We start from the raw sequence: 14,390 nt of genomic DNA on the forward strand, positions 1-14,390 counted from the left end.
CACGCCCTCGGCCCGCTGTGTAGCCGGCTCACTGGCGTCCAGGCTCCTGAGTGGCTCGGGCTCCTTGGCGACTCCGGCTGGTCATCCCAGGTCAGACGTGCGGCTTGCAAACGCTGCCTCCCGTGCCCCGGCTGTCTCCTCGCCCTGCTGACGGCTTCCTCGGCTGCACGGGGGTTTCGCTGGACGCCCTCCCACGTGTCTATCTCTGGTGCCCACTGCGCGGCCGCGGTCACACCCCGACGCCCTCGCCCCGGCCACCGTCGTGTGGCGCTCCTTGTGCGCCCCCGGTCGTTTCTCAGTTTCGGGCCTTGCGAGAGAGTCCCTCGTCCGTCCTGAGTTGACGTTTGTGCACGGCGGGAGCCAAGGGTCCGGTTTCCATTCTTCTGCGTGTGGAGTTTTAGTTTCCCCAGCGCCGTGCATTGAAGAGACAGTCCCGTCCCTGCTGTACACTCCTGGCAGCTTTGCTGAAAGTTCACTGACCTTGAATACATGCATTTATGTCTGCGCTCTCTGTGCTGTTCCACTGGTCTACATGTCTGTTTTATGCCAGGATCAGCTGTTTGGATTTCTAGAGCTTTGTAGTGTGTTTTAAAATCAGGTAATATGACGCCTCCGTGTTTTTCTTCTTTCTGCTTAAGATACTTTGGCTATTCCAGGTCTTTTGTGGCTCCGTACAGATTTTAGGGTTTTTTCCCTACGTCTGTGGAAAGTGTCACTGGAATATGGCTCGGGATGGCACGGGCTCTGGGGGTCACTTTGAGTCGTATGGCCGTCTGGATATCAATTCTTCCGACCCATGAACTCAGCGTGTCTTTCTATCTATTTGTCTCTTCAAAATCCTCAAGGTTTCCCAGTTTTTGGTGTGCAAGTCTCTCGCCTCCTTGGTTGAATTGGTCCCTAGGTATCTTTTTGTGGATCAGTCTGTGTCTTTGCCGGAGAGTTCGCGGTCAGCGTCTGGAAATGCTACTGCATCGGTGCGTCTCTGGTCCTCCCTGACGGCGGCCGCGTGGAGCCTCACTTCTCTCGTCTGTGCGGCGGGACGCGGCTCCCACGGGGTGCTGGGCGTGTGCTGTCTTGCTCCGGGCTGGAGTGGGTGCCGGTCCCCACGGCGGGTGCGGAGGCAGGGCCAGCGCGCGCTCCTTTTCGCACAAGGGATGGAACATCTGCGCTTTTGATGCGACCGCTCCGTGCTTCCCAGGAATTCCCCACGTGGTGCAGCCATCCCCCCGGTCTACCGCCTGCCGGTTTCATCACCTCCAGGGGACTCCCCCGCTCCGCCGCCCTGTGGCGGTCACTCCCCCTCTCCCTCCCCCGGCCCGGCGACCACTGGCCTGCCCTCTCCGTGGAGCTGCCGGTGCTGGACACGACACAGAAGCAGAATCACGGGACACTCGGTCTCGCGTGACGGGCCTCATCCACGTCGTGCGCTGTTCTCGAGGCCCACCTGGGCCGCAGAGGCGTCAGGGCCTCCTTCCCTTCTTGTGGGCAAAGCACAGCCCGTTCTGCGGACAGACGGCGTTTTGTCTATTCACTCCGCAGCTGATGGCCAGGCGGGTCACGTCCACTTTCTGGCGACGGCGAGTAACGCCACTGCGGACCTCATGGACGCGTCTCAGTGTGGACGGACGTCTTCCTTTTTCTCAGGGGCACGCCAGGCGTGGACCCGCGGGGTCACGTGCTCCCTCGGGTTTCAGCTACGGAGGAACGGCCGGGCTGCTTTCTGGGCAGCTGTACCACTCCACCCGCAGCGTGCGAGGCTCCGATCCCTCCCGTTCCTCGCCAACACCTGGGACTGTCTGTGTTGTATTTCAGCCGCCCTCGTTGTGTCCAGCGCTGCGATTCACCCGGCGTCCCTTCCCACGCCTGTCACAGGCAGGACCTCTCTCCCCCGTGAGGGTGTTGAATCAAGACCCTGACAACTCCACGGAGGCCGAGTTCTGCTGCGTCTTGAACCTGTGCCTTGGGTGTGTCCCCAGGGGGCTCGCCCACCATTCCCGGCATCCCCAGCCGTCAGGGCAGCGACCAGCGCCCCCAGCCACACGGGGCGGGGAGCGCGTGAGCACCCCCGCCCTCCCCCCCTCTGCCACGGCGACCTTGGAGGCCGCCAGGTGGAGGGGCCAGCCGCCCGCGTCAGACCGGGACGGGCCGAGCCGCCGAGAGCGCCCTGCGGGACCTGGGAGGGTCTGGCCGCGGCACGCACCTTGTCGCCCGTGAGGCTCCTCTTCCTCGTGGGCCGGGGAGGGGGCAGGAGCACATACAGGTCGGCCACGGTGGGCAGGCCGGGCGTCACCACGGTCACCAGCAGCTCCTCGGGGATGCTGGTCTCCTGCGGGCACAGCAAGCCGCCTTTGCCCCACCCAGGTCGGGGCCAGGGACGCCCCCTCCCCGCTCCGGGCCTCGGAGTCCCGGACCCCCCGCCTGCAGCTCTGCCTGCCCCACACCCGCCGCCCGTGGCCAGGCCTGCCTGCTCCAGTCCGTCCTTCCCTGGGCGGCAGCGAGCACGTCCCTTTCTGGCGATCGCCCCCCGGACGCCGGGTGGGCCAGGGCTCCTCGACACGGCGTTCCCGGCCTGCGGCCTGGCCCTGCCGAACCCGGCCGCCTGGCCCTTCTCACTCCCCAGCCCCCAGGCCCAGCCACAGCCGCACACCCTCACACAACTCCCTCGACCCATGAGGCACCGCTCGTGCGCGTCCCTCTGCCTCCTGGACGTCTCACTCCATGCACCTCTCCTTGGCAGACTCCTACTCATCCTTCAGTGCCCAGGGCCCTTTTGCCAGCAAAATTCACAGGATGAGGGAAAGCCTGATCGGAGGGGATCCCCCCTCCCGTGACAGCCTTGAGTGGTTCTAGGGGACGGGTCTTTCTCTCACTGGGGCGCCAGGGGCCTTGGGCATCCCAACGGATGGCTGCCCTCTGGGAGCTCCCTGAGGGTGGTGAGCACGTCTGATTCTTCTGTCCCCAGGGTCTGGCCCAGAAGAGAAGTCCATGAATAAGGGACAATCCCCTTAAAGGGACGCCGGCCCGCTGGAGGACAGCGGCAGGGCCTCCTGCAAACAGCTGCTGCTCAGGAGACGTGCATGGAGACCGCCCCGCCCCACCGCCCCGGAGGCGGCATTGCAGAGACGCCGGCGGGGAGGCACTGGGCAGGCACCTTGGAGAGCAGCCGGGTGACCACCAGGCCCACGTCCTCCCTCCACTCGGGCGTGTTGGGGTTGTAGGCATCCAGGCTCTTGGAAAACTGCAGCGGCACAACCTGGAATTGATCTGGAACGGGGCGGGGCGGGAGAGCGGGTGGGTCCAGGAGTGCCGTCACACGCCCCGGCTGGTCCGGGGTGGCCCCTGGGCTCAGGGCCTGCAGCCCAGAGGCCCAGCCCCCGGCGCCAGCGGGCCAGAGCAGGCCTGATCTCGAGGGTTCCAGGTCCGCGCTCCCTCCCTGGCTGCCTCCTGAGAGGAGCAACAGCAAGTATGGTGACCGTGACGGTGATAAGGACGGTGGCAGTGACCTCGGAGGGAGGGCCTCACGTGTACCCAGGCTGCTCAGTGACATCTCCCCCCGCCCCGTAACTCACGAGGATGAACCCACCCCCGAGGTCGGCCTCTCTTCCCTCAGGGACCCATGAACTTGAGCTGGGCTGGTCCCCCCACCAAATTAAGAGTTCCTCAGAGCCGAGGCCGCCTCTTCTTCTCATTCCCCCACAGTTCCCGGGGTCTGTGGCTCACAGCGTGACTTGGAAGCCCCGGGACTAACGGCAACCTCCCCATTCACCGCCCGAACCTGTTTTCTCCGCCGTGAAGCGAGAAGAGGCCCTGAAGGCCGGGAGGCTCGAGGAACCCACGCTCTGCGAGCTCAACATCTTACGGTGCGTGTGGTGACGACTACCGCCAAGCGACTGGCTCAGCACGAAGACCCAAACGAAGGGACAGCCAAGGGCAGCCCTCGGCACACTGGCCCCGCCGGACATTTAACTGATGGCTGCTGTCCGTAGTTCCACGGAGGCTGCCCTTCCAGCAACGTGAGGGTTTTATGGTGTGACGATGGGGGTGAGGGTGTGCTGGGGGGGGTCTCCCCAGTCTCAGGCCAGCTTTCTACTGCCAGTGCCTCCCAGGAGGGGCTGAGCGCCCCCAGTCAGCACAGAAAGATTCGGAGCTGGAGTCTCGACACAGTCTACAGAGGGGATTCCTCTTGGAACGGAACCACGAGGCAATCCTTGGGTGAGGGGAGGGCGACGACAGAGCTGGAGCCCAAACCCGAGGGACCTCGCCCAGGCACCCGCAATGGCCTCACTCGGGCGTCGTGCCCCAGCGCCGCCATGGGGCACGGGAATCGTATTGTTTTACTGATGGGGAGCTGAGGCCAGAGCGGCGGGGAGCTTTGGCGAGGTTACATAGCTAGGACAGGGCTGTGCTCACCCAGGCCCTCCCTGCCCACCCAGGGCCGCCCCGGACGTGCCCGGGACGTCCGTGGCTTACGTGCCCCACGCGGCCCCACCTCCAGGATGGAGGTGGAGACGCAGAGGCTGCGCTGGCCGGGAGCACTCACCCAGCACGCGGATGACCCTGGAGTCCTGCAGCACCGAGTTCCCACAGGAGGCCTGCACGGTCACACGCACGTCCCCCGTGTCCGGGAAGCGTGTCGTCACAGAGTTCTCCAGGGAGAGGAGGGGCTGCGGGGACAGGAGGGGGTCAGGGCCGGCCCGCGGGGCATGCCGGCCACACCTAGGACACACGGCCCCCGTGGCCCGCCTCCCGATGGCTCACGGGGGTGTCAGGAGCCCAGGATGGCCACGGGCTGGGCCTCCACTCCCTGGCCCGTGTCCTCTCCTGTCCTCACAGATGGCTGCCGCCACCGTGGTCGAGCTGCGGCACCGTCACATGCCTGCACCCAGCTCAGGACTCCCACTGGGGTGGTGCCGCTGAGTGGGCGGCGGTGTCCCTTGGGACAGGAAAGCCACTCCCTCGTGGGTGCGGCTGCGAGACAGAGGCTCCGGGAGGGGAGCGGTGTGCGCGGGTCATTCAGCCAGAAGTGGCCCAACGCAGACTCGAACCCGGAGCCCTGGCGCCTTCCTGGACCCTCCCTGCTCAGGGAAAGAGAATCCAGAGCCTGCAGCCCCTCCCTCGCCCTGACCTCCGGGCCTGGGCTCTCGCGGCTGCCGGGGGGCTTTCTGCGTGGGGGGCGGGGCTGCTGCTTGCCGAGTGAGCTCAGGGTGCCCTGTTCGGGGTCTTGGGTCCCTCCCGCCGCCCCCCTGTCTGAGGATGGACAGCCTTGTCCCTGACCAAGCATTCTGCGGACAGGGGCTCTCTCCTGTTCAAGATCTGCCCAGGGCTCCCCAGTGCTTCAAGGGACAACCCAGACCTCAGAGCGAGTTCCAAGGTCTGGTCCCGCCCCAATGGTCTACGCCTCCACAAAGCCTCCCCCGAGCCCACCTCAACAGAGATGGCCTCCCCTTCCCGGGAGCCCCCCACACCTCGCCTGCACACTCCTGTGACTCTGGTCACAGCCTAATTGGGGCCAACCACTCTGTTCCCACCTCTCTCCCTGGAGGAGGCAGGCTCTAGTCCAGTGCAGCCTGTGCCTCGGGCAGACGGACCCTGGCCGCAGGCCCAAGGTGGCTGTGGAGGGAAGGAAGTGCCCTCTCAGCTGCCCCAGGGCTCCCAGGGGTCGGGAGTGCATCCTACGCTGCGTCCTTCTGCTGGGTCCCTGGGGCTGTGCCCCGTCGGCCCTGGGCACCCAGGTGGGGCTCTGCAGGGAGGCGCACCTGCAGGCTGTGGCCGATCCACCAGTAGAAGACGGTGAGGTTGGGGCTCAGCGGGAGCAGCACAGCCGTGAGGTTCACCTCCCGGTTGACGCCCGTGATGGGAACCGCTTCCAGGTAGAGGGCCTGCAGGGGCGCTGCAGAGGCCAAGAGGCCGGCGTTAGGGGAACAGGGCACGGGGCACGACAGGGGCTGCTTCTCGGTCGCCGTCACCACCAGCTTCATGCTGTCACTGCCGGCACAGGCTCCACCACCACCGCCATCGCCACCAACCACCACACCATCTTCACCGTAATCACCACACACCACCACCACCGTCATCATCTTCCCCAGCACCACCCTACCGCACACGGGGCCTCAGGGCTGTGGACCGAGCACAGCCCACCTCCTTGCCATCCTGAGGCCTGGGAGCCCACGGGAGCCCCGAGGGACTCCCCGTGCTCCCACGGACCCCGTTCCCTCGGCCACAGGGAGCGACGCGAAGAGGCCTCGGTGGCCGGTGGACTCACCGTTGACCTGGATGAAGAGCACCGCCTCATCGTGCCCCGCCACGTTCTCGGCCCTAACGGACACGCGATAGATGCCCGGGCTCTCGTAGCGATGCCGGACGGGCTCCCCCGTCAGCGTCAGGTTCACATACATGGCCTTGAAGCCATCGCCAAGGTCTACCTGGTACTTGGTGGTCAGGACATCACCCTGCAGGGAAACCCCGAGCGGCCGCTCGGTGTGGGCTCGGAAGCTGAGGGGTCGGTGTGCCTCCCCCCACCCGACCCTCGAAGTGACTGGGCTCTGCCTCTGGGAGATTCCAGCCTGGAGCGTGGGGTGACACAGGCCGCCAGAGAGGGTCTGATCAGCGGGCTACGAGCGGGTGAGATTTCGGAACAGTCTCCCCAGCAGCCGAGAGGGAAGGGGTCGAGAGTGGCCGAGGGGGACCCGGGAGGCTGAGTCAGGCTGTGGGGGCTGGAGGGTGAGGAGGGGCTTCCCAGGAGTTCGGCGATGCAACTCAGCGGATGCAGCTTGGAAGACGCTTAAATAGTCTTCCAGGACGGAAAGAAAATGGCCTCCCTTCTAGACACTGGTGCCGGGATTTCTCTTCTATCTCATTCATTGATGCTTTGATACGGCAGGGTCCACAGAGAGGAGCTGCCGGCAGCAGCGGGGGTGACCCCCTGGCAGGGATCCCCCGCAATGGCTGTTGTCACCTTGTGCGCGTCCTGCCACGGACACTTGCCTCCCCGTCACCGTGTTTCCTCAGAGTCGGGGAAACTGAGCGAAGGAAACTGGTGGCTCTTTCAACTTTAAGGCGAGAAAGAGTTCTCACCGTGGTCACATTCCCTCTCCCCTCTCTCCCCACGCCCATCCCTTCCTGCTGTCCCCTCCCCCCACCAGAAACACCCGGAGAACTGAGTCCCAGTGACCAGGAGGAAAGTGGGATTCCTACCAGCCATTAGTCATCTTCCTAGCTGACATCTGCCAACTCTTAGAAGTGGATCGGATACTTTTACATAAATCAGGTTCACTTAACTTCCTCCGCAAATAAGGGGTCGTGGGTTGGAGGGTGTCCCCCCAAATCTGTACCCACCAGGAACGTGAGAACGTGGCCTCATTGGAATAGGCCCTTTGGGGGATGTGACTGGCTAAGATGAGGTCATACTGGCTGAGGCGAGCCCGCAGGCCAATGCCCGGGGTCCTTGGCCCGGCAGAGAGGGCTGGTGGAGATGGAAGCCGAGTCCGGAGTGACGCTGCCACAAACTCAGAGTGCCTGGAGCCTCCGGGAGCAAGAGCCGGTAGGGATGGATTCTGCCCTGGAGGGTGGTGTTGTCCAAGCCACCCAGGCTGTGGTCGTTTGCTCCGGCCTCCGGGGGGACCTGAGAACCATGGCCTTCTTCCTGACCATTTTAAAGAAGACTGAGGCTCTCAGGAGTCCAGAACTCGGGAGCCGGCTCACAGCCCACCGCCCTCTGTTAAAAGGCAGCCTCGGGGGTCGGGAGGAGGAATGAGGGGAAGGTCTCAGGGCTAACGTGTTCTCGTTTGCACTGCATCCTGGGAAGCCGAAGGCACGCGTGACCTCGAGTCGGGACTCGGGGTCCGGCCACCCTGGGTGAGTGTCACCTCTCTGGGGACCTCGTATGTCTACCTATAAGAGGCTACACGAATGCATGTTTAACTACTTACACATTTTACTTGGTTAAAATAACTTCTTATTTTTCTCCCTAACAACACTTTAAGTCTAGTATATTCTCAATGTAGGAGAACAATAGAAATCTAGACTAACAGCAAAGAAAAGAAAAATAAGGACCTCAATTCTCACCATCATACCCACTGCTAACATCTTGGTATATTTCATTTAGATCCATTTTCAATAGGGGTGCTTTTAAAAAATATCATAGATTTTATCCTGAGATAGATATAAGGCTCGTTACAGAGTGATCCTGGGTTCTCTCTGACCACCCCACCCACAAGGCTGCTGTCTCGCCAAACCATCGTCTCACAACCAGAAAATGGACATCGATACAGGAAGAAATAGAACACTTGAAGCACCGGGGACTGGCCCGCCTTCCCTCATCTGCCCCTGACTCCAGGGCAACTACCAACATGTTCGCCATTTCTAGCATCTACTTATTTACTTTTTTAGAGACCAGGTCTCACTCTGTCACCCAGGCTGGCGTGCAGTGGCATGATCATGGCTCACTCCTCTCTCAAGCGATCCTCCTGCCTCAGCCTCTCAAGTAGCTCTCTCAAGGGATTATAATCTCTCAAGGGATTACAGCCACGTGCCGCCACGCCCACTAATGCTATAACTCTTTTAGAGACAGAATCTTGCTATGTTGCCCAGGCTGGTCTTGAACTCCTGGTCTCAAGGGATCCTCCTATCTCAGTCTCCCAAAGGTGCTGGGATTATAGGCATGAGCCGCTGTGCTGGCCCCTTTCTATAATTTTGATTATAATTTTCCATAATTTTCTCTCTTTCCGTAGCTCACCAGTGTTACAGAAATGGAATCATACGGCGTGGAATACTTTGGGAGTATTCTTTTCACTCAGCGTAATTCACTTGAGATTCACCCGGGTTGTTGCTTGGATCAATAATCCATTCCTTTAAAAGAATTTTTTTTAGAACTTTAAAGTTGTGGGGTGCAATTCAGGATTAGGTATACAAGTGGTTACCATACAGGTAAATTTGGGCCTCCCTTTGGTCCCCACTTTGCCTGATTTGAGATCAGGCACCCTTGTTGATGTTATGTGTCCCCTCCCCGGCAGTTTCCGGCTACTGCCTATCCCTTTCTCAGAGTATTATGGTAAATCTCCAGGGTCCGCTCATGAGTGAGAACATGTACTACTCAGTTCTTTGTTTCTGTGATACATCACTGAGTATGATCGACTCTAAATCCATCCAAGTTGCTGAAAAGTCCATCATTTTGTCCTTCTTTATGGTTACATAACATTCCATCATGTTTATGGACCACATTTTTAAAAAATCCAGTCCAGTTTCAATGGACAGCGTGGTTGGTTCCATGTTTTTGCTACTGTGAATAGTGCTGCAATAAACACACGTGTGTGCTTGTATCTTTTTTGGAGAGCAATTTAAGTTCCTCTGGGTATATTCCCAGAAGGGGGATTGTTGAGTCATGGAAGGTTAATTTCTAGTTCTTTTAGGAATCACCACACCGTTTTCCATAGAGGTTGAACTAGTTTGTGTTCCCACCAACAGTGTAGAAGCGTTCCCTCTTCTCCACATTCTCTCCAGCATCTGTTGTTTTTGAGTGATTAATGATGGCCATCCTTATTGGGGTTAGGTGATATCTCAACATGGTTTTGATTTGCACTTCTCTGATGATTCATGAGGCTGAACATTTTTTGTGTCTGTTGGCTGCTTGTCTGTCTTCTTTTGAGAAGTGTCTATTCACGTCTTTTGCCCACTTTTTGAATGAGGCTTTTTTTTCCTTTCGGCATGTTTGAGTCCCTTGTAGATTCTGGATGTTAGGCCTTTGACAGATATGCAGTTGGCAAATATTTTTTCCCATTCTGTGAGCTGTCTCTCCACTCTCTTGCAGAAGCTTTTTGGTTTGATGAGGTCCCACTTGTCTATCTTATCTCTTATGGCATGGGCTCTTGATCAGGAACTGGTTGCCAGTTCCAATTTCCATAAGGGCGTCTCCTGCGTTTTCTAAGGTTCTTATAGTTAGAGGTTTTACATTTAGGTCTGTGATCCATTTGTAGTTGATTTTTGTGTGGGGACAGGTAGGGGTCCTGTTTCAATCTTCTGCGTGTGGTCAGCCAGTTTTCCCAGCACCACTTACTGAATAGGTTCTCTCCCCAGTGGTTGTTGTTGGTGGCTTTGTTGAAGGTGAATTGGTTGGGAGATTGAGGTTTTGCTTCTGGAATCTCTATCTGGTTCCATTGGTCTATATGCCTATTCTTGTACCAATACCGGATTGCTTTAATCATTGTAGCCTTATAAGTTTAAAGTCTGAAAGTGTGATACCTTTCACTTTATTTCTTTTGCTAAGGAGTGCTTTGGCTGTTTGTGGTCATTTATGTTTCCATATGAATTTCTGTATTGTCATTTCCAGGTCTGAGAAGAATGATGTTGGTAATTTAATGGGTATTGCGTTTAATCTGTACATTGCCTTTGGTAGGATGGACATCTTAACAATGTTGATTCTTCCAATCCATGAGTATGGAATATTTTTCCATTTGTTCGTGTCACCTTTGATTTCTTTGAGAAGTGTTTTGTAATTTTCATTATAAAGTTCTTTCACTTCTCTGGTTAGGAAAATGCCGAGGAATTTCATTTTTTTGCAGCAATTGTGAATGGGATTGTGCATTTTATTTGGTTCTCTGCCTGTTTGTTGTTAGTGTATAAGAATCTGACCGTCTTTTGCACATTGATTTTGTACCCTGAGACTTTGCCAAAGTCCTTTATCAGTGCCAGGAGGTTTCTGACAGATTCTTTTGGATTTTTGAGGTATAGGATCACATCATCAGGAAAGAAGGATAGCTTGACTTCTTCTTTTCCTTTTTGGATACCCCTGATTTCCTTATCTTGTCTGATTTCTCAAGCTGAGACTTCCAACACAATGTTGAACAGGAGAGGTGAGAGTGGGCAGCCTTGTCTTGTTCTGGTTTTCAGGGGAAATGCTTCCAATTTCTGTCCATTTAGCAATATGTTGGCTGTGGGTTTATGGATAATCCAGCCCTTTTTGCTGCTAAGCAGTACCCACCTCACATGTGAACCACAGTTTAACCATCACTTGTCGAAGGATGCCTGGGTGGTTTCCAGTCTCTGACCCTTATGAATAAAGCTGTTGGGAACATTTACATTCAGGTTTCTGTGTGAGCACAAGTCTTCATTTTTCTGAATAAATGCCCACGTGTAGTCGCTGGGTCCTGTGGCAGCTGCATGTGTAGCTTTTTTCTTTCTTTCTTTTTTTGTTGTATTTGAATTGGAGTCTCACTCTGTTCTCCAGGCTGGAGTGCAGGGACACACTCACGGCCACCCCAGCGTCGACCTGCTGGGCTCCGGCGATCCTTCCGCCTCGGCCTTCCAAGTAGCCGGAACTACAGGCGTGTGCTACCACGCCCGGCTAATTTTTTCATTTATTGTAGAGACAAGGTCTCGCCAAGTCGCCAATGCTGGTCTCAAACCCGTGGGCTCAGGCAATCCACTTGCCGTGGCCTCCCAGAGTGCTGGGATTATAGGCTGAGCCACCGAGCCTGGCCCATGTGCAGCTTTTCAAGAAACTGCTCAACTCTTTTCCAGAATGACCGTCCCTCTCCATTTCCACCAGCAGTGTAAGGGCTCCGGGCTCTCGTATCCTCACCAGCAGTCTTCTATGGGAGCCATCCTGACAGGTGCACTGTGATGTCTGACTGGGGTGTGGATTTGCACTTCCCTGACTAACGAGGGTGGGACATCTTTTCATGGGCTTGTTTGTTATCTGAACTGTCTCTGCACGTCTGTCGCCCATTCTTATTTAAGGGTTAGTTTTCTTGTGTTGACTTCTGGGAGTTCTTTATATATACTAGGTACTAGTCCTCGCTGGGTGTGTGGTTTGCAAGGACTTCCTCCCACTCTGAAGCTGGTCTTTCAGCTTCTTAACAAGCGTGTTTCCCAGAGCAAAAGCGCCTCATTTTGATGCAGCCCAATCTGTCAACTGTTCCTTTTAGGGACTGTGCTTTTAGTGTTCACTCTTTTCCCAGCCCCAGAGCCCTACTGTTTCCTGTTATGGTTTTTGTAGAAGTGTTATTATTTTCACTTTTTACATGGAAGTCTGTGACCCCTTTGAGCCACTTTTTGGATCAGGTATGAGGTTGAGGCCGATGCTCCTTTTTATAGGATGAAAAGGCCATCTTTCCTTCAGGTAAATGTTTTCATCGATGCCAGAAACCTGGCAGGCATATTTATGGAGGTCTATTTCTGGGTTCTCTATCAGTTCTTATTTTAAATGATCAGATATTGATGAAACTCGGATTCTTCTAAATCCAGAGCTGTTTCCAAGCCGATCTTGGTCTAAGTGTGAGAGAGTGTGAGTGCACATGTGTGTCTGCGAGTGTGTACCAGTGTGTGTGAGAGTGTGAGTGTGAACGTATGTGAACATGGGAGTGTGCAAGTGCATGTATCAGTGTGAGTTTGTAGGTGCGTGTGCGAACAAGTGTATGAACACGTGTGAACCTGTGATTGTGTGTGTGTGCGCGTATAAGTCTGTGTGAGAGTGTGAACGTGTGTCCACGTGTGATTGTGTATGCACGTGACTTTGTGCTGGTGTGTGTATGCGTGTGCATCTAAGTGCATAGAGTGTGAACATGTGTCAACATGGGGTGATGTAAGTGTGTGTGTGTGCACGTGTGTGTGTCTGCACCCGTGAGTGTTCCTGACCCCTGACTCCATGCCCCCCGCCCCAGCATCTCTAGCTGATGGGGTGCTCCGGGAGCCCCTCTTCCGGCCGTGCTCCTCCCCTCCGCCCACTCTGGCCCCTGCCCGCAGAGCAGCCCAGCCAAGGAAGGCCACCGGGCGGGTGGGGAGCTGGGCCTTGGGGCTGGGGGCCGGGGTTCCTGGCTCCCGCTGGGACCTGCAGACGCGATCCAGGCGCTCAGACTCTGGGCTCCAGGGGGCAGCAGAGGGCCATTTTCGTGCGAGTCTGTCCTGGGCTCGCGCTGGGTCCGCTCCGAGGACCCGGGGGCTTTGTTCTCCAGCCACCCCAAGACGCTGCTGCGAGCAGAGGGGTCCCACCCTGCACCAGGGCTGCCCCCATGGTGCAGAGAAACATGCATCTCAGGGGCGGGCTCCATCCGCACAGGGACCTGGGACAGGCAGGAACGTGGACCCTGCACCAGGGAACGGCCCCAGAGCTCCGGCCACTTGGAGCCCCGAGGCCGCGAGCCCAATGCCAGCTCTGCCGCCCAGTCCTGTGTGGCCTTGGGAAAGCAGCCGTCCCAGCCTCGGTTTCCCCAGCTGTAAAGTGGGGGGTCGAGAGTGCGCCGTGTGAGGCCGTGCCGGGTGCGCAGGAAGTGTTCGGGAAAGCACCCCACATGGACGGGCTCGGCAGATACAGCTCGGAATGCTCTTTAGCCTCAGTTTTCCTGTTGGCGCTAGACCAGGACCCCTGCATTCTAACTCCAAACCTCAGCCATCATTGCCCGCCCTCCCCAGGCAGCACATTCCGAAAAACTTTTCTTTTGTTTTTAAGAGACGAGGTCTCACTCTGCTGCCCAGGCTGGAAGGCAGTGGCGCTATCACAGCTCACCGCAGCCTTGACCTCCTGGGATCAAGCGATTCTCCTGCCTTAGCCTCCCAAGAAGCCGGGATGACAGCCATGAGCTACCACACCTGACTCATGAATATTTTGTTTTGTAGAGACGGGGGTCTCCTTTCCAGGCTGGTCTTGAACTCCTAACCACAAGTGATCCTCCCGCCTCTGCCTTCCAAAGCGACAGGATTACAGGCGTGAGCCACCACGCCCGGCCTGGAAAGATGTTTATATAAAACACACACGATCACGAAGCCATATTGTCTATGTTCCATTTTTGGCAACCAGGGATCTGAACGCAGCGCAGCAGGAAGGCTGGAGTCCCGGGGGTCAAAGCAAAGTCTCCTTCATGCTTTTCAGTAGTTTTTGGATTTTCTGCATGCGTGTAACTTTTTCTAATTTTTGTTCTTACGTGGCCTACAAAGAGCATTAGTTCATTCCACAGTCAGAAAATAAGCATGCTGCAAATTAATTTTAAAAGACTAGAAGGAAATACAAAAAGTTAACAGCTGGTGCCATGGCAGACTGGGATTTTGGGTGGTATTTCTAGTCTCGATATTTTTTGTGTGCTTTCCAATGAAAATTATAAGAAAATATAACACTTGTTCTAAAGGAAAAAAGAGAGACCGAGAGACAAGGGAATGTATATCTCTATGTGTGTGTGTGTTTATATCTGTATCTATCCACATACACACTCAGGATTTATTCTTAGTTGTGGAATTATAAGTAATAGGTGTTTTTAACTTTCCGGGGTTTTTCTTTTTTGAGATTCCAAATGAACAAAATCAGTTTAAGTAGCGGTTTATAAAAAATGCATGGTCAAGCCGGGCTCGGTGGCTCAGCCTGTAATCCCGCGCCTTTGGGAGACTGAGGTGAATGGATTGCCTGA

At 56.6% G+C, this 14,390-nt stretch overlaps 1 protein-coding gene across 1 annotated transcript in view; it reads right to left on the minus strand.

The window, feature by feature from the left end:
- The window catches only part of LOC103252793 (VPS10 domain-containing receptor SorCS2-like), a gene marked incomplete at both ends in the record, with an annotated part of 20,264 nt that overhangs the window by 707 nt on the left and 5,167 nt on the right, over positions 1-14,390 (minus strand). The window contains 5 exons of the mRNA XM_021709292.1: positions 2,201-2,326; positions 3,152-3,264; positions 4,541-4,664; positions 5,757-5,890; positions 6,263-6,449. Coding sequence (XP_021564967.1) covers positions 2,201-2,326; positions 3,152-3,264; positions 4,541-4,664; positions 5,757-5,890; positions 6,263-6,449 — 684 coding nt within the window. The remainder of the gene's footprint in view (positions 1-2,200; positions 2,327-3,151; positions 3,265-4,540; positions 4,665-5,756; positions 5,891-6,262; positions 6,450-14,390) is intronic.

This window comes from Carlito syrichta, unplaced genomic scaffold (genome assembly GCF_000164805.1).
Source record: "Carlito syrichta isolate Samal-C Ts95f unplaced genomic scaffold, Tarsius_syrichta-2.0.1 Scaffold170634, whole genome shotgun sequence".
NCBI classification, from domain to species: domain Eukaryota; kingdom Metazoa; phylum Chordata; class Mammalia; order Primates; family Tarsiidae; genus Carlito; species Carlito syrichta.